Source organism: Garra rufa, chromosome 19, assembly GCF_049309525.1.
Source record: "Garra rufa chromosome 19, GarRuf1.0, whole genome shotgun sequence".
In the NCBI taxonomy this organism is placed as follows: Eukaryota; Metazoa; Chordata; class Actinopteri; order Cypriniformes; family Cyprinidae; genus Garra; species Garra rufa.
Genome location: NC_133379.1, coordinates 3,775,862 through 3,802,793, shown reverse-complemented (window position 1 = coordinate 3,802,793; position 26,932 = coordinate 3,775,862). Strand labels below are relative to the sequence as shown.

Here is a 26,932-nt window from a genome sequence, read left to right as displayed (position 1 = left end):
CTGGGTGCCGAGCTGCTGTGGTTTATATCCTTGCATCTCTGTCTACGTCATTACATGACTTGTTGGTATTTCTTCTCGACCTATCTAGCTGGCGCAGCGATTATCCACTAGTGCTAAGCACCGCCTCTGGCGGTCATCCGGAATTCACAGAACCACAGTTACATACGTAACTAGCGTTTTGTTTTATAGTAAATCGTATAGTATCAATATAATGCTGCATTCCTTCCTAAAAGAAAAAAACAAAAGTTTTTAACTTGAACTTTAGATTTATCATGTAGATGTGACTGAGCTTTTCTTTGCTGTTCTCCAAGATACCAAATAATACATTTCTATAACAAAAAAATATCAATATTTTGTACAATAAAATCACAGACATTTGCCAAAATAGTTTTACAAAAGGAAAATGCCTAAATAATGTACCACTGTTTCAGGGCAACTGACACAAAAGGAGATTTTGTGAGATTTCCCGTGTTCACTACCGGGACTCTGGTTGAAAACCTGTAGTGTGTGGTGTGCTGTCTTTGTCACATTGTGGCACACCACACACTATGGGAGCAAACTGGTTAAATCTAGGATTTTTTGTCCTCAAGTTTGTGGTCTCTTACATTTCAAAGATCTTATAAGATTTAAAAAATCTTTTTGTGTGTACCCATCTTAAGGCCCGGTTTCACAGACAGGACTTGGCTTAATCCATGACTAGACCTTATTTAAATAAAGATATTTAAGTCAAGTCAAGATTATTTATACAGCGCTTTTTACAATACAAGTTGTGTCAAAGCAACCTTACAGTATTAAAATAATCTGGGGCTCATCTAGTTGACACGGTATCCGCTGACATTCGGCTGTAGGTGTTGATCCACCATCTGCTCTAGGTTTGGACTGGATCCGGGCGACTGCAGTGACCATCTGATCTGGATATGGACTGGATCTGGTGGCTATGGTGACCTGGGAATAAGAAACAAACAGACTAATATTAATGTAGATGCAAGAGTTCCAAGTTGCCACAAAATCAGATTGGAGAGGACTCATCTGGTTTTCGCTGTCTTGCGTCGATGGCCGTCTAGGTGATGAGGTCTTCACTGATGATCTGTCTTTGATGTGGTCTCTGCTGACATTCAGGGCTGTAAAGGATATCTCTGGGTGCTGATGGGTACGGACTAGATCCGGGAGACTGCAGTGACCGTCTGATCTGGATTCAGGTGGCCAACGGTGACCTCGGAATAAGAAGGAAAGATACTAATATTAGCATAGATGCCATTCTTCTTCTGATGCAACGAGTACATCAGGTGTTATAGGAAGTGTCCCTGGTTCCGGTTGACCTAAATAATGCAGCCTAACAATCCTTTAACGGATTTGGATTATGAAATGTATTAAGTGTAGGCCAGGTTAAAGAGATGGGTCTTTAATCTAGATTTAAACTGACAGAGTGTGGCTGCCTCCCGAACAGTGTTAGGTAGATTGTTCCAGAGTTTGGGCGCTAAATATGAAAATGATCTGCCGCCCGCAGTTGATTTTGATATTCTAGGTACTATCAAATTGCTGGAATTTTGAGAACGCAGCGGACGTGAGGGACTATAATATGATAAGAGCTCGCTCAAGTACTGAGGAGCTAAACCATTCAGGGCTTTATAAGTTATTAGCAAGATTTTGAAATCTATACGATGTTTAATAGGGAGCCAGTGCAGTGCTGACAGAACCGGGCTAATATGGTCATACTTTCTGGTTCTAGTAAGAACTCTAGCTGCTGCATTTTGGACCAGCTGGAGTTTGTTTATTAAGCGTGCAGAACAACCACCCAATAAAGCATTACAATAATCCAGCACTTCTCAAAGTCCGGACTCCGGTCCGGATCCGAACCCGGAGGGAATTCAATCCGGACCCGCCACCATCTCGTATTTCAACAGCAGTAATTTAAGGGATTAAAAGTCTGAATTTCCTACTTTGATAAACGTATGTCAGAATCATTTGTTTAGTGTTTTATGTCTTTTTGGAGATGGTCCGAAATTAAAGCGAGGGCGAGATATTTAAAGTTTTTCTTCGTGATTCAGTTGCCATGACATCCAGTGAGTGTATACTTTTGACGTAATCGGGCGCGAGCCGCGCAACGCGACACTTCACCGCAGTAAGCGTTTGAATGGGTCTGGAGGATGTCATTGTCCAGGAAAAGGAAAGTTGACGAAGAAAATAGAGTTTTCAAAGATGATTGGACAGAGAGGTATGCGTTCATTTTGCCCCAATCCAGCACGAAGCCATTCTGTTTAATTTGTAACGAGACAGTTGGAGTTGTGAAGAGTGGAAATGTCAAACGGCATTATGAAACAAAACACGGTCATTTTGAACGGCAATATCCACAAAATACAGAGGTACGGACAGCAAAACTTCGACAGCTAAAGTCTTCATATGAATCATCAAATAAGTTGCTTGTGAGAGCTGTGACACAGCAAGAGAGCTACAGAAGCATCTTTCCGAGTGGCCTGGGTACTAGGCAAAAACAAGAAGCCATTCACTGATGCAGAGATAGTTAAGGAGTGTTTAGTGGAGGTAGCAGATGCTTTGTTTGAGGGAAAGGAGAGACAGGAGATTTCAGAGAAATTAAAGAAAATTCCACTGTCCAATGACACTTCAACTAGGAGGACAGAGGTACTTGCCGATGACTTAGTAAAGCAGTTAACTGATGATATCAAAGATGCACCCTGCCTTTCACTTGCGGTGGATGAGTCAACAGATAGCACAGACCAAGCCCAGCTATGTGTGTTTGTCAGATATTTCAGCAAGGCAAAGGGGACATTCTGTGAAGACATACTGGGCCTTACTCCACTCTGTCACTGTTCCGTTTTCTTCCCACGGAAAGGGCAACCCAGTGTACAAAGAGGATACTACTCGGTATTCCACATTTGTTTGTTTATTTTTGGTTCAAAAAAGGGTAACCAGGTAATAAACCAAGTGGCTGCACACCGGGTTGAAAGTTATTACAAACTGAATGAATCTCACGCTTCCTTTTCACGTAGTAAATACCGGTCACATGTGCTCATAGCACACTCCTCTCTTAAAGAGCCACTACACTATTGGGCTGTTAAATGTAACTTGCAACATTAGTAGCTCTAATTTAAAGTAAATTTAAACATTAAACATTTAATTAAACATATAAATAACAAAACTCCACAGAAAACACAACACCTCCCACTTAAGTTCCTGATTTTATAATCCAGGAAACTTACCAAAATCACTCAACGGCCCCCTCTTAATGACACCCTCTTCATTTTTTTTTTTTTTTTTTCCACAAATTATACACACATATATATATATATATATATATATATACACTTTTTTTTTTTTTTTTTTTTTTCTATATATAATTGTCTAATGAAGGCACAACTAATGGAAGAGCAGCAGCTTAGTCCAATGTCCAAGTCAATCACATCCCTATGGCAGGTGTGATGTACTGCCCGGGTATGCGATGTATGGGATGTGCATGCTCTAACTTCTTCATGTATGTGCAATGTGATAGGCATGGTGGCAGCGCTAGGCTTGCACCAACCAGCCAACAAAGGTAAGGGCCATGACAAGGTGAAAGGGGTTTGAACACTGAATGATATGGGTTTGGGCCAGGGGGATAGGGCAGTGTGCAGAATGAGAGGGGTTCAGGAAGAGACGGGTGTCAAGGTGGCTGAGGTGGATGAGTTTCGTCCACCGGGAGAAGAACCACCAGTCTTCTCACGTCTCTTCTGATAACTGTCATGGGCAGTGAAGAACTCCTCTTCTTTCGGCCATCCACTAAGGAAACAGGAAGGCCAGTACATGTTACAATGTCAGCATCCCTGACAATTCCTTTACTGTCAGGATAAACTGTCAAAATCCGGCCCAGACGAAACTGACCTCTCAAAGCATTTGGGTCAGCAATCCAGACGAGGTCGCCGACTTTGACGTTTCTCTCTGTCCGGTGCCACTTATGTCGGATGAACAGATTTGGGCCAGCTAGTTCCCTCCACTTTGCCCAGAACCGATCAACTCCGATTTGAATAGCCCTTAGACGACGCCAGGGATGGGTCTCTAGGTCAAGCCCGCTGGTATCTCCTCCAAGCGATGCTCGACCCAGTATGAGGGAGTTGGGTGTTAAGTACTCGACCAAATCCTCCTGTTCTTGAGCTCTGGCATCGATTGGGCGTTCGTTTGTCAGGTTGGCTGCCTGATAGAACAGAGTTTGGAGCTCCCCCCATGTGAGAGATCCTGTAGCTCCTCCGAGGCTCATGAGCGCCCTCTTCAACAGCTTCACAGCGGCCTCCGCGGCTCCATTCCTGTGGGGTGCATCTGCTGGGTGAAAATCCCACTTCCACTCAGTCCCGTTCTTAGCGGCTACATCTTCTATGGACGCAGCCTGCAGGCAAGCTAGATGTTTATTCAGCTCACACAGAGCCAACTTAGCACCAACGAAGTTGGTGCCTCTGTCAGACCATAGTTTCCTTGGATGCCCCCTCAGAGCAACAAAGCGGGAGTATGCTTGGAGGAAGCTTTCTGCCGACTGGTCATCGGTGAGGTCCGCATGGACGGCTCTTGAGGACATACAACAGAAAACAATGCCCCAGACCTTCTTGCTTGTCCTTCTTTTAACAGCGTCCTTCACCTCAAAGGGACCAAAAAGGTCGAGGGTTGTATACTCGAATGGGCTTGCTCTTTGGGTACGCTCTTGAGGGAGATCACTCATTACTTGCTGGCACATCTTGGCTCTTTGCTTTCTGCAGGCGACACAGTTGTTCAGCACCTTCTTAACTATTCTTCGTCCCTGTATGATCCAGGCTTTCCCTCTTGTCCGTAGAAGGGTAGAGGCAACACCTTCGTGGTTTTCTTCATGTGCCTCCCTGGCCAGTAGGGTTGCGAGCCACGACTGGCATGGGATTAGCGGTACAGCCACTCTATCCTCATTCCAGCGTTGGATTCTCCCTCCGCAGAACAAAAGTCCTGTCTTTTCCTCTTTCTGAACAACCAGACGATCCAGGGTTGTGTCCCGGAACTCGACACCATCTTGAGCTGCAAGAGCTAGATCTTTGAAAGCTGTTGCTCTTTCTTCCACAGACAGGTATGGTCTTGCCTCCCACTTTGACCGAACTGGGGCCTGGCTGTTGCCCAACCAGATTTGTACTGCTCGTCTCATCCAGGCGATGGTCCCGCACAATCGTGCCAGTGAACTGAACCTTCGGGGGTCCACTAAGCACACAAGCGCAACACTGGTTGGGCCTGACCATTTCCTGGGCTGGGCTCCTCCTGTGACCAGTGCCGAGAACGCCTTCCTCCGAAGTCCCCCTATCTCTTCAACAACAGAGGGGTTGATCTCTCTGGCAGTTTTCACAGGCCAATCTGATTCAGGCAACTTCAAGAATTCTGGGCCTTCCTGCCAGACTGATCCTTCAGCAAGCTCCTCAGGGGATGCCCCCCTTGTGACGAGGTCGGCGACATTCTGTCTTCCTTCAACCCACCTCCAGCTATCTACTGATCCGGCCTTTTGGATTTCTCCAATCCGGTTTGCAAAAAATGTCTGATAGCCATAGCTATCCTTTTGGATAGCTCCCAAGATTGTCTGACTATCGACAAAATGGATCCACTGATCAATCTTGATGTAACAGTGTTTCTCGAAGTATGTCTTCAGGCGGGATGCAAAGACAGCCCCGCACAGCTCTGCTTTAATAACATCACCTTTCTGGTCTAAAGGGGTGAGCTTGGCCTTAGACTCAACCAGCTTCACTACGACTCCATCTTCTGTCTGCCACCGTAGGTAAAGAACAGCTCCATAAGAAGCTTCACTACCATCAGAAAATGTGATTCCCATCGGGTGACCTATGGCTCCAAGGGGTGTGAGGCTCCTGTCGAATCTGAGTTGGCCAAGCCTCACATATTGCTCAAAGAGTTTTATTGCAGCCTCTCGAAGACGTGGTGAAAGAGGATCGTCCCAGGTGTCCTTGGAGGAATGGTCTCTTCCTGCTTCCTGAAAAGACTCTCTTATGAGCATCGCTCCTCGTTGCTTGGCAGGTGAGGCCAGGCCAATGGGGTCAAAGAACCCTGCAATCTGACTCAGCAGCATGCGTCGGGTGAGAGGTTCGGGAGTGCTGCCTCTGATCTCATCCTCTCGTAGATCCAGACCTGTTCTCATCTTTCCTCGCCTCCTTGAGAAGTTCACCGACGTCAGCACACGGAGTTTATCAGATTCGGGTTCATATCCCAATCCCAATGCCTTATTCTCCTCGTCCCGCATCTGGTTGGGAAGTATCAGGGTCTTGGGTTCTGTTGACCTGACGTTGCTGGGGTCAGTGGGTTTTCCACTCCTCCCACTTTGGCCTGTCAGAATCCAGGGCTTGAGAGAGAAGCCACCTGCTCTTAAGATCTCTTCTACTCCTTCGGTCATCCTGATCAGAGTCTGAAGATCATCATGCGATGTCAAGATGTCGTCGACATAGCAATCCTCTGTCAGGATCCGGCGCTCTTCAACCATGGATGTAAACTGAGGCAGGTTTGCCGTCTCTCTCATGGCAACCTGAGCGATGCATCCGGCAGGTTTATCGCCGATGTTGACCCTGACGACGGCAAACACACCGATTTCATCTTCTGGGTTATCCCTCCAAAGGAATCGATGGAGGTGGACCTCCTCGTCCTTCAGCCACACTGAATTATACATTTTTTTAACATCGCCAAGGGCAGCATACAATCTGCTTCTAAATCTCAGCAAAACACCTCGGATTGGATTGAGGACATCAGGGCCTTTGTGCAGGAGGTTATTCAGGCTCAACCCTTTAAACTCCTGGCTGCTGTTCCAGACTATCCTCACTGGCGTTGAGCTAGAATGAGGATTTGGGGCAACCAAATGGCTGATGTACCAGATTGGGCCGTTCCATCCCTTGATCTTTTCCTTCGTGAACTTGATGGCTGCTCCTCTTGATACCATCTCACGGATCTGCTCTCCATATGCCGCTTTCCACACAGGTTCTCTAGCCAGCCGAGCCTCGGTGTTCAGGAATGTTGCTTCCACTGCTCGGCGGTTATCTGGCAGAATCGCTGGGCTTACTTTCCATGGGTAGGCCGCATCCCAGTGTGGAGCGTCGCTGTGTTTGTCCGCTAGCACATAAAAGAGGCAGTCCTTTATCTTTTCTAAGTCCCTTTCTTCTCCAAGGGTCATCTCTTTGCCTCCCGGAGGGCACTTGCTGCACTTGCAGCTCCCACATTTCGGGTCACACGCTGCTCCAATACTATCCCACTTGAACCATTCAAACACCTCCTTATTCGTAGCAGTGGTGCTGCTGAAGGTCACTTCTTCCATCCTCGTTGGGTACTCACTCAGGCCTTTGGTGTCTACAACAACCTCCTTGTACACCCTTGAGGATGTTCTCATAGACCTTGCAAAGTGAGTTTCAGACTGGTGCAGCGTTAGGTCGACTACCTCGAAGAGGTCAGGGTGAGTACCACCAACAGTTTTGCCCAATGGGCCGTCCCAAAGGACTAGATCTCCCTCCAACTTGAACGGCTGTGGAACTAGACGACCTTCCCTGTGGCTGATCAGAAGATCGATGTTCTCAGGGCGGACCAGCTCTTCAATAGCGACATCAGGAAAGATCTTTTGCAGTTGTTGCGGAGTGACAGATTGACTTATCTCCGCAATACTCTCCAGGCCATAGCAGAGCAATTTGTGTTCCATTACTATCCCCTTGGTGGTCTTCACTCTTAGTCGCAGGGAGTACCTCTTGGTTGTGACTGTTGTTCTCATCCCTCCTATTCCATGGACAATTAACTTGATGCACTCACCAATCAGTCCAAGGCGCTGAGCAGCGTTGTTTGTTATGTAGTTGGTGTCAGAGGCAAGATCAATAAGAGTGCCTATTAGCTGGCCTGAGTTAGTTGTCACTTCCAGTAACATCATTATAACTGGATACTCTTTCAGTCCACCTCCAGCAGTGCAGACCGTGGTTGAGGCTTTGTTGGAAAATGCCTTCCTAAATTCTGCTCTTAATTCCGGAGTGACTTTCGCCAGGAGCTCTTCTTGCTTGCTGGTCAGTCCGAGGCCTTTTCTCTCCACCCTTTTGGTACCTTGCACTTCTCTGCCAGCGTCTTTCTCTTGAGCGATGGACTTGGGGCAGAGCAGATAGTGGTGAGGCTCTTCTTTGCGGCAGTCCATTTTACTGCAAAGGAACTTTGGGTTGCAACGGCCATCCTTTAGGTGGAGGCACAAACAACGATTGCAAATCCCATGGGTATTTAGATGGGTCTTTCTCTTCTGGAGATCCATCTCCCTGAAGCCTTTGCAAGCAAATAGCCTGCCAGCATGTGTCTCATCAGCACAGGCAGTGCACAAGCCCAAGCGTAGCTTCGACTGAGCCTCTCTACGGCCTGAGGTAGCTTTGGAGAATGCTTTCTTGACTCCTCTTTCTGGTTTGTCTGCCAGGCCTTTCACTGAGGAGCTTCCCTCTCTAGGGCTTACCTCCAGCTGATCCAGTTCCTCCAGGATTGCCTCCTGCTTCTTCAGGAAGTTCAGTAAGCAGTCAAAATGATTATGTGGAGCAAAACCACTCACAGCCTCAGTCTTGTGTGCAATCCATTTCTCTTTCAGAGAACTTGGTAGCTTGCTTTCAAGAGACTGCGCTACCCAACGGTTCTTTATAACCTCTTCTTCTCCCAGGATCACAAGGTTACTAAGGGCCCGCTCCACTGCTTGGATTAGTTCAATTGCTTTCCTAGGGTTGTCACCCTTTACAGGGGGTAGGCCCTGAACCTCCTCGGATATCTTCAGGACGATTTTCGCCTTGTTCCCGAAACGGTTGTCGAGGCGCCTGAACATTTCATCCGCCGACGCACAGCTAGACAGAACCAAGTCTTTCTTAACTCTATCGCTGAGACTTGCCAGGAGGTGGAACCTTGTAACACCAGCCGTTCTCTGTGGGTTTACCAGCTGTTCCAGCTCTTCCCACTCAGTTTTCCACCGATAGTAGTCGGTCATGTCTCCCGAGAACGTGGGCAGGCGTGTTCTTTCAAGACTGATCTGTGGTCTGAAGCCGTACGCTCCAGGGTGCAGGCCAGGGATACTTTGTGGTGGTGCATATGGGAACGCAGCTGCTCCAGTACTGGATACAGGTGTTACACTGGGGATTTGAGGCTGCGTGCAAGCTCTAGTGGGCTCCTCTTTGGACTCGCTATGCTCTTCGTTAGCACCTGCTTCTTCAACCTCTTCTGTCCGCTTCAACTTTTGCCAGCTCCGCACCCAGTCATGCAATCTGTTGACCAGCTTGTATAGCTGCTGCTTATACACTGTTATCTTAGCTTCAGGGACAAGACCTTCCCATTCAAGCACCTTCTGCTCAAGCATTTTGATTCTCTCCACCAGGCCCTCTCTCAGGACTTGAAAGTCTTCATCTGCCAACTCCTTCAAATCAGTGTTCTCCACTTCAGCACACTTCTCCTCTGCACCGTCAGCATACAATTTAAGGTCAACATAGGCAAATTTGGACCATAACGTCTCTTTAGCGAGCCGGAGCGTTTCTGTATAGGTGGCAAGGCACTTCGCCATTTTCTCCTCTACATGAGCCGCTTCTTTTTCTGCTTTTTCTTCCTCACTTTCCACTTCTCCTAGAGCATCAACATATTCGAGTCCAGTGTCGTGCAGCTTTCCAAAGTCCACACCAAGTGCTCTGATCTCGTCGATGAGCACCGTTTTTTCTAGGAGGTCTACAGTGAGGAACAGCTTTTTGGCTCTCTTGCTAAAAGAGCTCTGTGCTGTGGAGCGTTTTCCTTTTAGGGCCACTAATTCTGCCAAATCCATCTTCCTTTCTCTGCACTGACCAAGGCGCTATTGACAGAGGGGTCTATTTGGCCTATCCTCTTCCCTTGGTGCTCCTTCACTGGTCAATGCTGATAGGGCAGTGGCAAACTTGGCTTAACGCTCTCAAGCAATTGGTTTATTACTGTTCCGTTTTCTTCCCACGGAAAGGGCAACCCAGTGTACAAAGAGGATACTACTCGGTATTCCACATTTGTTTGTTTATTTTTGGTTCAAAAAAGGGTAACCAGGTAATAAACCAAGTGGCTGCACACCGGGTTGAAAGTTATTACAAACTGAATGAATCTCACGCTTCCTTTTCACGTAGTAAATACCGGTCACATGTGCTCATAGCACACTCCTCTCTTAAAGAGCCACTACACTATTGGGCTGTTAAATGTAACTTGCAACATTAGTAGCTCTAATTTAAAGTAAATTTAAACATTAAACATTTAATTAAACATATAAATAACAAAACTCCACAGAAAACACAACAGTCACACTAGAGGAGAGGACATATATGAAGCTATCATGCAGATGCTTAATGAACGGGGAATTGATGTCAAGCATATTGTGTCCATCACTACTGATGGTGCTCCAGCCATGATAGGGAAGGAGAAGGGAGCCGTTCAACGTCTGAAAGAGCAGCACTCCGACCTGCTGACATACCACTGTATAATACACCAGTCGGTGCTGTGTGCTAGCCTTGGAAAAGAATATTCAGACGTCATGGAAACTATTATGAAGCTTGTGAACTACCTGAGAGCATCCTCTGCCCTTCAGCACCGTCTTCTGCGGGCATTCCTGACTGAGGTGAGAATTTCTTTGACTTTTTACTTCTACTGTGTTTTTGTGTGTGTGGGTCAATAGGGGTTTATTAAGTGTTGATCACACGCACGCACACACATACACACACACACACACACACACACACACACACACACACACACACACACTCACCTACTCACTTACTCACAGAGAGAGAGTAAGAGACCCAATAAAAAAATAAAAAGCATTTACATCTTTAACAATTTGAATCAATGTGTAACTAAGGCATAATTAATGCAGGAAATGCTGAAAATCTCCCCACTGACTGATCATAAGTCAACCCTTATTCCACAAATGTTTTTTATTTATTTAATCATTTTTAATTGTGAATAAAATGTAATTATATGCATTTTGAACTATTAAAGGTTGGCATCAAAATCTACTTACAACAGACTTTAACCATTTACATTTACAGAATTTACAAAGGTGTTTGTGTTCACTTAATGAATATTTATGCAACACAAAAATGTCATGTATTTATTTATTTGTATATTTTTTTTTTTCTTTCTCTTATCAGGTAAATGCTGCTTATGACGACTTACTCCTCCATAACAATGTTAGGTGGCTGAGTAAGGGAAGAGTCTTGGAAAGGTTTTGGGCCATCAGGAAAGATTTGGAGATGTTTTTGTCCCAGCAGAAGAACGTCAAAGCCAGCCATTACTTGGATTTTCTGAGGGATAATGACACCATGGAGGTTGTGGCCTTTTTAGTGGACATAACATCTCATCTAAATGAACTAAATCTGAAGCTCCAGGGCCAAGGCAACACAGTGTGTGATCTGATGGCAGCAGTACGCTCCTTTGAAAGGCGGCTGGAGATATTTAAGAGTGACATCACAGGGCCACATATCCACTTTCCAACTCTTCTCCAGCAGACTAATGGCAATCACCATCGTCACCATCTTTCCTTTTTGGAGAAGCTAGCTGAAAATTTCAGGATGCGCTTTGAGGGCTTCAATGTAGGCAGACAAGTGCTGCTCTGCATTCCATCTCCATTCCTAGTCAAGAATGTTGAGGAATTCTCAAAAGAAATCAAGAGCATCTTCCCGTGGGCAAGCATGGCATCCCTGCAGACTGAACTCATTGACTTGCAGGAAAATGTGGCTTTGCAGGAAGTGGACTGTGACACTGTTACCTTTTGGACTAAAATGGTCACAGCTGAAAATTTCCCCAATCTACAGAAAGTAGCCATCTGTGTTCTTACCATGTTTGGGTCAACCTATCGGTGTGAGCCTGCATTCTCAGCAATGAATGCTGTAAAGAACTCACACCGCAGCAGCTTGACTAATGAACATTTAGGCCAGTGTCTCCGTCTAGCAACCACACCTTTTGTGCCACGGTTTCGGCAGCTGATGGGAGACAGACAGTGCCATTTCTCACATTAGACTGCTCTGTATTTTGCACCATGTTACTTTTGTGGTGTTTTGTTAAGAGAAATCCAGACTCTATAATTATTTTTGCAACTTTTGCACTTGTTATTCATGTATTTTGAATGCAAAAGGCACCTTATTTTTTCATAAAATGAATGTTGATTTGTTATACATGTTTATTAAAAACAAGTTTTGTAATTACCAATAGTTCCGGACCTTTGTCATTGAGGAAAATTTAGATTTGGACCTTTGAATGTAGACTTTGAGAACCCCTGCAATAATCTATCCTTGAGGTCATGAACGCATGGCAGCTTTTGTAAAAAAAAGCAGCTTTTACAAAAAATGCCTTAAAAGAAAATGTTACTGGTGTGTATCTGGAGACAGAACAATGGAACTGACATATTTTAAGATACGTCAGAGCAAGGTATTTTCAGTTAAGACAGCTCAAACATGCATTTTAGTCTGAGACTAGCTTAAGCCTTGTCTGTGAAACCGGGGGTATATGTTTATGTATTTTAATTCTGAAAAAATATTTTTATTTTTAATTATTTTTTCATTTTTATTTCACCAAACAGCTTGTGAACAGTGCCACTGATATTTGCAAACAGGATTTACATGGGAATCACATGAGTTAAAAATTTAATGTAAAGTTGTACAGCAAGGTTGATAGGTGAATTCATTGCACTAAATCAAAACACTGTTTAATTTTTACCCTGGTTCAGTACCATAGATTTCCACTGTAAGCATATTACTCTAAACACAGTTTCTGTTTGTTTTTACAGACCGAAAGACAAGTCAAAATTCTTTTCTGTGCAATTCGACAATCAGCCACAGATGCTGTCGATAGAGCTTAGCTTTAATTGAACTGGAACGTTGGTTTTAAAAGCATTGCATATTTCTAAATACACATATCCATTTGGGAGCAGTGTTGTTTTAAGATTGCTTTTAGTCCCTTGCTCAACTATTCTCTTTCACATTCCTTGCCAATCCTATTCTCTCTCACCTCAGGGCTGGTGCAGTTGGATGAGGGCAGGAAGATAGTGTTTGCTCCGGGCCAGTCTATTCCCCTGACAATTGTCAAATCGGATGGAGGCTACACTTACGATACCTCCGATCTAGCTGCCATCAAAAACAGGCTGTTTGATGAGAAAGCTGACATCATCATCTACGTGACCGACAGTGGCCAGGTGTGTGAGTATGCCACAGAAAGTGTTGATGAACAGACCCCAGAGAACAAACCTTCCCACAGTTATCTAATATGTGAGCCTGGACCACAAAACCAGTCTTAAGTCGCTGGGGTATATTTGTAGCAATAGCCAAAAATACATTGTATGGGTCAAAATTATTGATTTTTCTTTTATGTCAAAAATCATTAGGAAATTAAGTAAAGATCATGTTACATTTAAGATTTTTTGTAAAATTCCTACTGTAAACCTATCAAAATGTAATTTTTGATTAGTAATATGCATTGTTAAGAACTTAATTTGGACAACTTTAAAGGTGATTTTCTCAGTATTTTGATTTTTTTGCACCCTTATATTCCAGATTTTCAAATAGATGTATCTCGGCCAAACATTGTCCTATCCTAACAAACTATACATCAATAGAAAGCTTATTTATTGAGCTTTCATATGATGTATATATCTCAGTTTTGTAAAATTTAACCTTATGACTGGTTTTGTGGTCCAGGGTCACATATGTATGAGGACACATGCAGCAGAGGTCAAGGGCACCAAGCAAGATAGAAGCACACCCCAGATTTGAAACATCTGTATGTTTATAAATATGTGCAGTAGATTCTTCACCTCAAATATTAATGCGGTCTAGGTCAGGAACCAGTGTCTGCTAACATCATTGTCAACACAGTTTAGTTTACGATTCTGCTCTGTTTAAACAGAAAGAAAGATGTGTTCCATTTTCCATGGCTAAAATTGATTTATGATGAAGATCTTGAACTTTTTTGTTTATTCTGTAAATTTTATTTGTATTGATGATGAGATAACTGAATGTTTTTCAATGTGTCTTTTTTTTTTTTTCTTGCAATTGTCTGCAATGTATTTACAGGCAATGCACTTCCAAGTGGTCTTTGCTGCTGCTCAGCTGATAGCCTGGTATGACCCCAAGGTCACACGGGTAGAACATGCAGGTTTTGGTGTGGTGCTCGGGGAGGATAAGTAAGTGCACTAATCAATATGGGAGTAACCTTTATCTTCTTTCCACCAGGTTGACCCATAGGGTTGTAACAGCTAGTAATCAATAAAATTAATAATACAAATAATCAGCATATTTTAATTGGTTGAGACGAGATGCATAGAGCGTAGCATAAACAGAAGCGAATTAATTTTAAATAAAGCATTATTTACTGTTGATCATGTCAGATTAGTTAAAATCCTGTGTGCAACGCAAGTAATAGTATTTTTATATGAACAGCCATTAGATTACTTAGGATAACTGAAAGATTATTACATTCTGATGTTCAAAGGAGAGAACTTTGCTTTTAAGCTGTGAAATTATTACTGTGTTGTAACAGAACTATTTTAAACCATAGCATTACACTAATGTTCAGAAGTTTAGGGTTGGTAAGAATTATAATATTTAATATATAATACATTAAATTATACTTTAAAATCAGTAATATGTGACCCTGGACCACAAAACCAGTCTTAAGTCGCTGGGGTATATTTGTAGCAATAGCCAAAAATACATTGCATGGGTCAACATTATTGATTTTTCTTTTATGCCAAAAATCATTAGGAAATTAAGTAAAGATCATGTTCCATGAAGATTTTTTGTAAAATTCCTACTGTAAATATATCAAAATGTAATTTTTGATTAGTAATATGCATTGTTAAGAACCTAATTGGACAACTTTAAAGGCAATTTTCTCAGTATTTCGGTTTTTTTGCACCCTCAAGTTCTAGATTTTCAAATAGATGTATCTCGGCCAAATATTGTCCGATCCTAACAAACCATACATCAATAGAAAGCTTATTTATTTCATATGTTGTATACATCTCAGTTTTGTAAAATTTAACCTTATGACTGGTTTTGTGGTCCAGGGTCACATATTGTAAAATATTATTGTAATTTTCTATGTTAATATATTTTAAAATTTATTCCTCTGATGGCAAAGCTGAATTTTCAGCCACCATCTCTCCAGTCTTCAGTGTCACGTCATCCTTCAGAAATCATCATGCAATATAATTGCATCTCAAGAACATTTCTTGTTATCCGTGTTGTTAATCAGTTTTTTCACTGTTGACATTAACATATTTTAATGATGGTAATAATTTTACCACCAACAACGCAATTTATTAACACCTTAATCTTATAGAATATATCAAAGAATATTAACAACGTAAAGGAACCGTATGTAGGATTGTGGCCAAAACTGGTACTGCAATCACTTTCAAAATACTGTAGAACGGTGTATCCCCTCCCCCTCCCCCCTGACTCGAGGTTGCCAGCTAAGCTGCAGGAGTAGGCTGCTACAAGGAGCTTCCAATGGCAAGTGACGAGTCCTACACAGTAATTTGTTTTTCTTCTGTTAATTATGTTTATGCTTCACAAGAGATGTTTTGCGAAGTAATTATGTATCGCAAAAATTTACAGATGGCGATTAGCCAAATATTTCGCAAAGATGTACTGTAATACCACATTTCAGTCGGAACATAGATTGTTTTCATACCCTGCTAGTGGTGCGATATAAAGCTTTTTATGAACGCATTTAGCACGGCCGACCGTGGAAAATCCACTGTGTACGGAAGCAAAGTTAGCCAAACATAGATGAATCTTACCTGTACAGGAGAAAATTAGCAACGTTGGTGTCTATCTTCAAATTCTTCTTCGTTTTCAGCCGTCTCCATCTTTCAAAGGCATCTCCTATACCAATCCTTGTTTTATTTCGGACTTTGTCACAACGTATTTCGGATTCATAACGAGGTCTTTTAGGTTTCGTAACGTTATACATGTTTTATCCGACACGTTCGTATAGCTGCAGCTGTAACAGAGCGGGACTCACTAAATTCCAGGGGTTTCATTACCACGACATAAAATGGGCGTCCCTGGGGGCGTTGGGAAAACGCCCCTTTCAAAAAAAAAAATTATTAAGAGAGGTCACCGACCATGCGCAGTAAGTCAGTTTTTTTGCGCGGGCATTTCAAAACCTAGGAGGATCAGCACTGATGGATAATGAAGGACAACACAGTCATACAGGTTATTTTTATGTTTTAAAATCTTACATTTAAACGATTTTCGAAAACAAATAAACAGCCGTTATAGAAATGTAAAACGTGTAGCGTCTATTTACGAAAATAAATCATGGTTTACAACGGTATCGTGGACAGGTATTTCAAGACACTGTATATTAAATATGAAGGGCACGAAACCCCTGCAATCGTGGCCAGGTATTTCAAAATACTGTATATGAATATAATTATGAAGTGCACGAAACCCCTGCGTTCGTGGACAGGTATTTCAAGACACTGTATATTAAATATGAAGGGCACGAAACCCCTGCGATCGTGGCCAGGTATTTCAAAATACTGTATATGAATATAAGTATAAAGTGCACGAAACCCCTGCGTTCGTGGACAGGTATTTCAAGACACTGTATATAAATATGAAGTGCACGAAACCCCTGTGAATGTGGAAAGGTATTTCAAGACACTGTATATAAATATGAAGTGCACGAAACCCCTGTGAATGTGGACAGGTATTTCAAGACACTGTATATAGATATAATTATGAAGGGCACGAAACCCCTGCGATCGTGGACAGGTATCTCAAGACACTGTATATAAATATGAAGTGCACGAAACCCCTGTGAATGTGGAAAGGTATTTCAAGACACTGTATATAAATATAATTATGAAGTGCACGAAACCCCTGCGTTCGTGGACAGGTATCTCAAGACACTGTATATTAAATATGAAGGGCACGAAACCCCTGCGTTCGTGGCCAGGTATTTCAAGACACTGTATATGAATATAAATATAAATATGAAGTGCACGAAACCCCTGCGATCGTGGACAGGTATCTCAAGACACTGTATATGAATATAAATATAAATATGAAGTGCACGAAACCCCTGCGATCGTGGCCAGGTATTTCAAGACACTGTATATGAATATAAATATAAATATGAAGTGCACGAAACCCCTGCGATCGTGGACAGGTATCTCAAGACACTGTATATAAATATGAAGTGCACGAAACCCCTGCGATCGTGGACAGGTATTTCAAAATACTGTATATGAATATAAATATAAATATGAAGTGCACGAAACCCCTGCGATAGTGGACAGGTATTTTAAAATAATGTATATGAATACAAATATAAATATGAAGTGCACGAAACCCCTGTGAATGTGGAAAGGTATTTCAAGACACTGTATATAAATATGAAGTGCACGAAACCCCTGTGAATGTGGAAAGGTATTTCAAGATACTGTATATAAATATGAAGTGCACGAAACCCCTGTGAATGTGGAAAGGTATTTCAAGACACTGTATATAAATATGAAGTGCACGAAACCCCTGTGAATGTGGAAAGGTATTTCAAGACACTGTATATAAATATAAATATGAAGTGCACGAAACCCCTGTGAATGTGGAAAGGTATTTCAAGACACTGTATATGAATATAAATATGAAGTGCACGAAACCCCTGTGAATGTGGAAAGGTATTTCAAGATGTATATGAATATAATTATGAAGTGCACGAACCCCTGTGAGTGTGGAAAGGTATTTCAAGATACTGTATATGAATATAATTATGAAGTGCACGAAACCCCTGCGAACGTGGACAGGTATTTCATGATACTGTATATGAATATGAAGTGCACGAAACCCCTGTAATAGTGGAGGTATCTGAAGCAAATTCCCTAACTGCGCATGATCGGTGACCTATGCAAATTCTCAAATAGGCCACGCCTGCCTGGTGACGCAGTATCGATTACGCTGTACTGAAACCCCTGGAAAAAAGTGCATCCCGTAACAGAGCTGGCAACCCAGATCACAAAACTCTACTGATTTCGTGATTGGTAGATAGCTGGAGGGTGGAGCCTCAGACCAAAACACAAAATGACAACAATAACATCAGTTGAGGGCTGCAACTCTCACTTTTAAATGGCAATATCCTGGCCGGACCACTGTTGTCAGTGATATAAGTATTTGAAATGAACATGATTTCTTAATGTCTAGTGACATGTCAGGGCCATTTTATGATTAACTGACATAAATTTCTTACATACGGTTCCTTTAATATTCTAGTTTCCATGACTTAAAATGCATTATATAAAAATGAGGCAATAATGATTGGTTTCATTGAATACAAATTTTAATGTAATACAAAATAATATACAGTATGTATACAAATGTATTTACATTACATATTATTTCAAATGCCTACAAAGGGTGCACCTACAGAACAATCAAATCCTTGTTTAATCTTTAATTTTTGGCCACCTTTTGCAATAGAAATACTACAGCCTTTATACTTTCTTCAACAAAAACATGTGGACATCACAACCCTTTGCCATGGTTTTATAGTAGTAAAACTGCTTAATTTTCTTTTGGTGATTTTGGAATGCTTGAGACAATAAAATCAATCAGACAACTGTATTAATAAAATCATTACCATAGGTAACTGTCTAAAGCTATAATAGTAATTTGTAAATAATACAGTTGAATTAAAAATGAACTTTACCATAATATTTAGGGAGAGGACAATTCTGCACCCATTTGGCCAGCAGCGGCTCTGTTAAAAATAGTTGTGCTGTGCTGATTTTTGTGGATTTTTTTTTTTCAGGATTCTTAAAGAACAAATTTAAAAAGATCAACATTTATTTAAAACAGAAATATTTTGTAACATAATGAATGTCTTGGGTTGTCACTTTTGATCAATTCAGTGTGTCCTTGATAACTAAAAGTATGAATTAATTTTGGTATTAATAAAGAAAAAATATTTAATGTAATAATAAAAACATACAGACCCCAAACATTTGAATGCAAATATATATAAACATATAATTAGTTAGACTTTGATTTAGACATCATTTTGGGGAGAATGCTGGGCAAGATATTACATAGAATATTAAAATTTGATTACTCAACAGTCAAATCAACAGATTATTTGGTTCCTCAACATAGTTTTGTTTTAGTTGCAGCCGTAGTGCCTCGTGAAAATATTGTGTTGAATAATGTTTTATATGAATTTATATTAAATCTCCTTTCCAGGAAAAAGTTTAAAACTCGTTCAGGGGACACAGTTCGTCTAATGGACCTTCTGGAGGAGGGTCTGAAAAGATCCATGGACAAACTGAAGGAGAAGGGGAGAGATAAGGTGAGCCCCTTAAACTGAGAAAATTTGCACCTTATTATGTCACCCTGAAAGCCTCCATCTGACTTCCCTTGTGTGTCTCAGTTCAGTTCAGAGGAGATCAATAGATCTCAAATGAGAACAGGGACCAGTTATACCAATTATTGCCTATATTACGCACAGCTTCTTTGCACTCAGAAATGAAGCACCTCCTAATGCCTAATACACTTGATTGATGTCTCACAAATAGCCCAGAGTGCTTTTGACAGTGAAGGATTTTGAAAAAAGTACAATTATGTTGTTTTAAACACAAGTAGGCGAAGTAAAAGTGTTTAAAAATCTGCATGACATCTAAATGTCTAAAGTTTTTACCTGCAAAATTTTACTTATGTGTCTGCATCTTAAATGTAGCTATTTTTTTCCTTCTTGAGTATTTGGGACATACTTGGTAACTTGTTTTTTTTTTTTTTGTTTTGTTTTTTTTTTTGTAAGGGTGGTGAAAGGTCTTGCCTGCTCTAACTTCACAAGTTTTTGAAACCATATATTGCAGGTTCTGACCCCGGAAGAGTTGGTAAAGGCTCAGCGTGCCGTGGCTTTTGGATGCATTAAATATGCAGACCTTTCGCACAACCGCATCAATGACTACGTCTTTTCCTTCGACAAGATGTTGGATGACAGGGGAAACACTGCAGCCTATCTCCTCTATGCCTTCACACGCATCAGGTAAACCCTCAAGTCAAGGCATCTTCTCTATATATATGTATGTGTATATATACCAAAACTATACCTCGTAGATTATTTCTTATTATGGAGACTCTTTGAGGACTGGTTATTGACACAGATTGCACAATTTGCGCCAAATTCTGTTATAACTCTGATTTGATTGATTCAAATTCATGATTGATGCATTTGGATATATATCCGGTACAGTACGCCTCAGTTTTTCATAAGGAAAAATAAATAACTCTCAATTAAAACTGTAAATTCACCCTACCTCTAAAATTGTATTTGCGTATGGCAGTATAATTATCGTTGATGACTAAGTTAAAATATTTTTGTTAACAGAAATAAAACCTAGCATAACTAGGAAAAACTTAAACTATGGAGATATTTTAATGTCAAAATGATTTGCATACGCGGGGTAAGAGTTGCGTAAGTGTACGTAAGACTGTAGGCGTAAATTAAATTTGCATGCGCAAGAGAAGCTTTGTAAAGGTGTAAATCGCGTTTCAAGCGTAAGAAAAAAATCATTTGCAGCATTTTACTGTTACTCGTACGTAAAATCCATGTATTGTGAAACTGCAGCTTCATGCTAATGCAAAATAAATATGATCTGCATTCTTCTGACTTCCATTTCTCGTGCTTACACTTTTGGCACGTTGTTTTCGACAAAATACGGTCAAAAGTACTGCAAGTCTGTGAACTGTGATTTGCACGCGAAAACAACAGTTTAAAGAACGGCAAAACGTATTGACTGCGTAGAACCAATCTGTATGTGTAAAAACAAACTGTTGCAAATGTCTAAAGGCTTGCTGTGTATGTAGGGCAAAACGTTGCCGTAATAATCCGATATGTACAGTTCCGTCTTTTTTTTTTATCTGCGCTTGCACTTTTGGCACGATTCTCTCACTCACTGAGTTTTGCAAGCGTGAGAGGGAGGGTGGGTCCGCCACCTTCTTGTAGCCAATCAAATGAGGCTCTCGCGGACTCTCCATTTACTCTTATCTGATTGGTTCAGTAAACACAGAACACACCAAAACAGTTATCTGTATTTAGTTCAGGATCGTTCTCTCTGCCGGTGAAGTAGTATTTTAATGTACACATACATAAAAAAGTAAATAAATAACAATTAAAACATGATACTTCAAGTTGTGTATCATTAAGCTGTGTGTTCATAATGAATTTCAAGCTGTATAGTATCCTTTTTAGGATATATATGATGTATTAGTTCATTGTAATATTGTAGTTTTGATAATAATTGCTGATGGCCTAGTATTTGCACTATGCACATGCATAACTTCACCTGTCTACTGATCAGGGACAATTAATTTTTTTTATACGAAAATTTGGTTCAATATAATAATTGAACTAACAGTAATATTTTTTTCACTTTAACACGTTGTAATTTAAGGGGATTTTGCTAAATATTAATAAAATATTTATTAAATGTTTATCTCTAACTTATTTGCCATTTATTATCTGTAATACCATTGTGTAAACACTAGATGGCTGTTTTGCTCTCTATATAATCGTTGCTGTGTGTAGTCCGGTGACGCATTGCTGCCACACATTTTCCACTTAATTCTGTCTAATAACGAGATGTCATGATGTTATGTTACGTTAAAACAACATCTTTTCTCGTAATAAAATGTTTTCTTGTTAAAACGACATTTATTATTATTTTGTTTTATTTGAAAAGTGGACAAACGAAAATTAAGCTAGAATTTTTGTATTTTTTGTTTCTGCACTTCTCAGGTCAGCTGCGCCGGTGCGATCCCTTACACTGTGATAACAGGAAGGAAATATAAATGTTTGCTTTATTTTATGTACCTCCACAATAATAACTAAACGTTACAAATTGCTTTTGTTTCGCGACTTTCTGTCGCACCGTGTTATGTCTAGCCTATAGACAGCTTAAAAGGTCTACTTCGATAAAACAATTGAAAACAAATTTGTGTTTATTTAATTCATATAAATCCAACAAGAGGTACAATCTTTCCCATGTGAGCTCATTTTCTGTACTATTGTGCTCACACCCAGGCACAGTGCAGCCTTAGTATAAAGCCTGGAATTCATCCCAGAAGAACAATGCGATGCGACGTGCAGCTTGATTCAGCTAAAGTTACCATTTAATAATATATAATAAATATAATTAAAATATGATCAGACTAAGTATCTAATCCGCCAACGCATGTGACAGAAATATTTAAGCGATAACGAAAATAATAATAATAGGCTAATAATACTAATGATAACAATAATAACAGGCTAATTATTATTATAAAATCTCTTTATTTCTTTCTGTTCGTATTTCGATTTGCTATTAAATCAAACGATATTCGAATAAAGAAATATTCCAAGCCCGATTATTCAAGTCATATCCTCTGGGTCTGAGTTGGATAGCATTATATTGTGGACAGATTGGAGATTAATCCTAATAAAATAATCAAATCTGGACACAAAGAAAGCATTTTGTTACTCACACTTATCATGTAGTAGCTTATCATCAGTCACATGAAATAATCAGAATTAGTACCGAAATTTCAAAATATACAGTGTTAAATACGATATGGTCTGAAAAACTGACAAATTCCGATAAATGTAGCTTTATTGTTATAGTAAAAAGATTTTATGAAGTATAGCACTCGGATACTCTAGTGTTGAGCATTGTCAATTAACATAATTTTGACTGTAATGTTTAACATCAGCTCAGTGGTGTAAGCAGATTATATGATGTATGAAATTTCAATGTAAAGGCAAAACAATCCAATAATGTTAACACCAGCTCGCAACACATAGGAATTTAGCTTAATGGTGCAGAACTTATAAAGTATTATGTTTTTATTTATGTTTTTATACATTTATATAAAATACCATTTGACCGGCAAGGAGAACAATCCTGAACTAAATACAGATAACTGTTTTGGTGTGTTCTGTGTTTACTGAACCAATTAGATAAGAGTAAATGGAGAGTCCGCGAGAGGCTCATTTGATTGGCTACAAGAAGGTGGTGGATCCGCCCTCCCTCTCACACTTGCAAAACTCAGTGAGTGAGAGAATCGTGCCAAAAGTGCAAGCGCAGATAAAACAAAGACGGAGCTGTACCTATCGGATTATTACGGCAACTTTTTGCTCTACGTACACAGCAAGCCTTTAGACATTTGCAACAGTTTGTTTTTACACATACAGATTGGTTCTACGCAGTCAATACGTTTTACAGTTCCCTTAAACTGTTATTTTTGCGTGCAAATCACTGTTCACAGACTTGCAGTACTTTTGACCGTGTTTTGGCGAAAAAAAACGTGCCAGAAGTGTAAGCGTGGAGAAATGGAAGTTGGAAGAATACAGATCATATTTATTTTGCATTAGCATGAAGCTGCAGTTTCCTAATACATGAATTACACGTACGAGTAACAGTAAATGCTGCAAATTATTTTTTTCTTGCGCTTGAAACGCGATTTACACCTTTACAAAGCTTCTCTTGCGCATGCAAATTTAATTTATGCTTACAGTCTTATGTACACTTACGTAACTCTTAGCCCGCGTATGCAAATCATTTAGGCACAATTATAACACCATATTAAACTAATATACAGTTTCATGTGTAATTTATTGACAGTGTGCACATTAAAGAACACAATGCAGCCAGATAATTTCCATAATGACCAGCGCAATCTACCAAGAGCAAGAGCCTGTTTAAGACATGCTTTTTGGGGGGCGTTAAATAATGGCGCAAATAACAGTAATTTGACGAGCGCAAACGTTAGTAAATAGTTTCATGATTCATTTTAATACTCTCCTTCAATATATTTTGCATCTGAAAGTGAAATTCCTAGTAATGCATATTTAATAAGGTCAGGCGCAAAAATAACTGTGTCCACACCTTTTCAGTGCTAATTCTTCACTGCACGTCAATTAATAAATCCTGACAGTAGTATTTTAATGCCAAAAGATGATTTGTGCTGGCGCAAACTGTTAGTAAATCTTAATTGCTAATTATTAATACTAAAGTTTAATATTGAAGGTTTGCTGTCTAAGCTCAATTTGATTTTCAACCGAACATAATGTGTCTAGATTGACAATTCGGAAATGTCATAACACCCATTCTCCTTCCATTTACGTCCAGGTCTATAGCTAGACTGGCTAACATCCATGAGGCCACCTTGCGCAAAGCAGCTGAGACCACAGAGGTCCTACTGGATCATGAGAAAGAGTGGAAACTGGGTAGGTGCATCCTGCGCTTCCCTGAGATTCTGCAAAAGATCACAGATGACCTGCTGCTTCACACACTGTGCGACTACCTCTACGAGCTGGCCACCACCTTCACAGAGTTCTACGACAGCTGCTACTGTGTGGAGAAGGACCGACAGACAGGTGGGTCCCCCTAACTAAGAAAGAAAAACATGTTCTGTGCCCAAAATCTTTTATGTTTACAAGCAGTGTTTAAATTGGGCCGGGGCCGTTCAGGGCTGAGCCTTGACACATAGACTCCAGGGCTCGACATTCACGCTTCATTAACGCAGACAGTTATTCTAATTAAAACATCAATAACCAAAAATAATCAGGAAATCACCAAAAACACAAGTATTATTCTGATTGTATTACATTTAGAGTAAGTGGCTACTGTATAATGCATACTTTAGGTTATGCTGCTAAGATGAGGCTCACGCTGCCTCTCCAGGAGAACTCAAAATGTGCAACACAAAGAAAATAGTGAAAATAATTCCAAAGAAAGACACAGCAGAACCACAGCGCATGTTGTTTTGAGCTAGTCAGTTGAGTCAAAGTTTTATTAGCCCATGCATAACCATCTGATGAATCAGCTGATTGAACGAATTGTTTATATGATTGACTCAATGACTCACTCATTAGACGATTATTTGTTGTTACCTACTGGCTTTTTAATTTAATTTAAAAGTATCATTTACCCCCATCATGTCTTATCTGTATATATATATTTTTTTAATATTTAAAACAATCTCATTAAATTGGTTAATACAGTTGTATTTTTTTTTCAGTGTAAATGATTTCATTTGATAATGTACAGATAACAACAATCATATTATTGTAATTGAATTCATAGATCAAATGTAAGATTTTGAAATTAAAGAGGTTAGGGGGGGAAATGCGCTCTATAAAGGTAAAAACATACAACAAATCCTAATTTAACCCATGAGTTCTTAATGGATAATTAAATTTAGGTTGTGTTTTTTGCTCTTTAGCAGATGTGTCAGGGGTGTAATTGGTCCAGAAATGCATTTAGTTTCAAAACTTTTAATGTAATGACGGATGCTAAATAGAAGAGCTGTAATTTTAATTAAATTTAAATAAAACAATTTACAATTTAGTTTTCTCCCATTTTAATGTCCTCATTAAAAGCTAGTTACTTCAGCACTGATAAAACTACCGTCTCTTGATTTGTACAGCTCCTTTAGTCTTTTTATATATACTAAAAAAATTGTACTGTACTCAAGAGTTTGAATATGGACTTCTGAGTTTTCTTTTATAATTCTTTAGTTGTAAATACAGTAATTTAAAAGCTTGTGGATTTGAAGATAAATAATGGGTTACTTATGCATCTTGCATAAAACTAGGAGAAAAAGTATTTTACGATAGCAATAAAAATGATAAAACTTTAATAAATTTTACTGACCAAGACATGGTAAAACATCCTTGATTTTATTGAAATGAATCTGCCTCTTTGCAAATGGCTCTTTTAACTAATGTATGCTCTGCATCATTCTTCTCAGGGGAAGTGGTCAAAGTCAACATGTGGCGGATGCTCCTCTGTGAAGCCACTGCAGCAGTGATGGCCAAAGGTTTTGACATTCTGGGTATCAATCCAGTTGAGAGGATGTGAACTGGTCAATGTCTTCCTATTCTGAACACGAGACCTTTTTGAAAAAAAAAAAAACATTGATCTCTTGAGGGATTCTTATACAGAAAAAAAAATTGTACAACTGTCCATAACAAAAGCTTTGACTTGCTGGTCATTTTCCTCATGTAAATGCCAGGACCATCTGGACCCTGAAAACAACCAAAAAGTTTTTCCATCCCTTCTATATAACAATCTTATTCTAGTCAGTCAAAAATAATTTGCTCACTTAATTTTGGTTTACCTAAAGCTTTTACAAAAAAAAAAAAATAATCCTCATTTAGCTTTTGGACTTCTTAATCCACAGTATGTATAAAATATTATTCTCCCTTGTATTGTAATGCAATAAATGAATTTCTTAATGTGATTCTGTTTCCTGGTTTATTTCTGTGTCTGCTTTCCATTCTTGCTAGAGGCTTTTGGAGCATTATTCAGTTTGAGTGAGTAAGTTATTTAATTTAGGAGTTCAGTGTTTGTTTTGCACTTGCCATCAGGATTAAATTAATTGGGGCTGATAAATGCATCATCTACGCCTGATAATCTGTATGAAGATCAAGTGGAATAATGTAATTCTCTAATGGGGTCAATGGTTATTTACTCACTGGATGCCCTGCAAACTGGGATTTTCTTGATTTCTAGTCTGAGATAATACGTAAAGATACAAACATTTAATCACTTGGTTAAATCCAGGTGATCCATGTTTAGTAGACCTACTTTTCAACCCAAAACACTGTTTCCAATCAAGTGCAATTCAGTGCAGTTCAGTTTGGAAGCTGGAGAGGCAATAGCAAGAGGCCTTTCAAAAAGGCAGTTGCTCTCTCCTTATTTTTCCTGACTGCTTTGTCATTAGTATTATTTTGATAGAGTCATTGTCACTCTTTTTAGCATGAGGCAGTACCTGCAGCCAAATCTTGTTGCACAGGTAGTCCTCTGTTGAGGTTTGGTGTGTTTCCCAGCACAGTTCAAGAATATGGAGGAGATACCTGGGCCCAGTTTTTCAAAAGTAATCCAGTGGGATTTTGTATCACG

At 40.1% G+C, this 26,932-nt stretch overlaps 2 protein-coding genes across 2 annotated transcripts; both read left to right on the top strand.

The window, feature by feature from the left end:
* The first annotated feature begins 10,321 nt into the window (after window positions 1–10,321).
* On the top strand, window positions 10,322–12,002 carry LOC141292891 (protein FAM200A-like). The gene is made up of 2 exons (XM_073824943.1): window positions 10,322–10,603; window positions 11,136–12,002. The coding sequence occupies exons 1-2, from the start codon at window positions 10,322–10,324 to the stop codon at window positions 12,000–12,002; spliced, it is 1,149 nt and encodes a 382-aa protein (XP_073681044.1).
* Window positions 12,003–12,901: 899 nt separating this feature from the next.
* On the top strand, window positions 12,902–26,270 carry rars1 (arginyl-tRNA synthetase 1; the record flags this gene model as incomplete). The annotated part of the gene is made up of 6 exons (XM_073824941.1): window positions 12,902–13,174; window positions 14,052–14,161; window positions 19,227–19,332; window positions 19,859–20,031; window positions 24,155–24,402; window positions 25,779–26,270. Coding segments are annotated over 6 exons (1,020 nt in total), but the record flags the coding sequence as incomplete, so codon positions are not given.
* Between the last annotated feature and the right edge of the window lie 662 nt (window positions 26,271–26,932).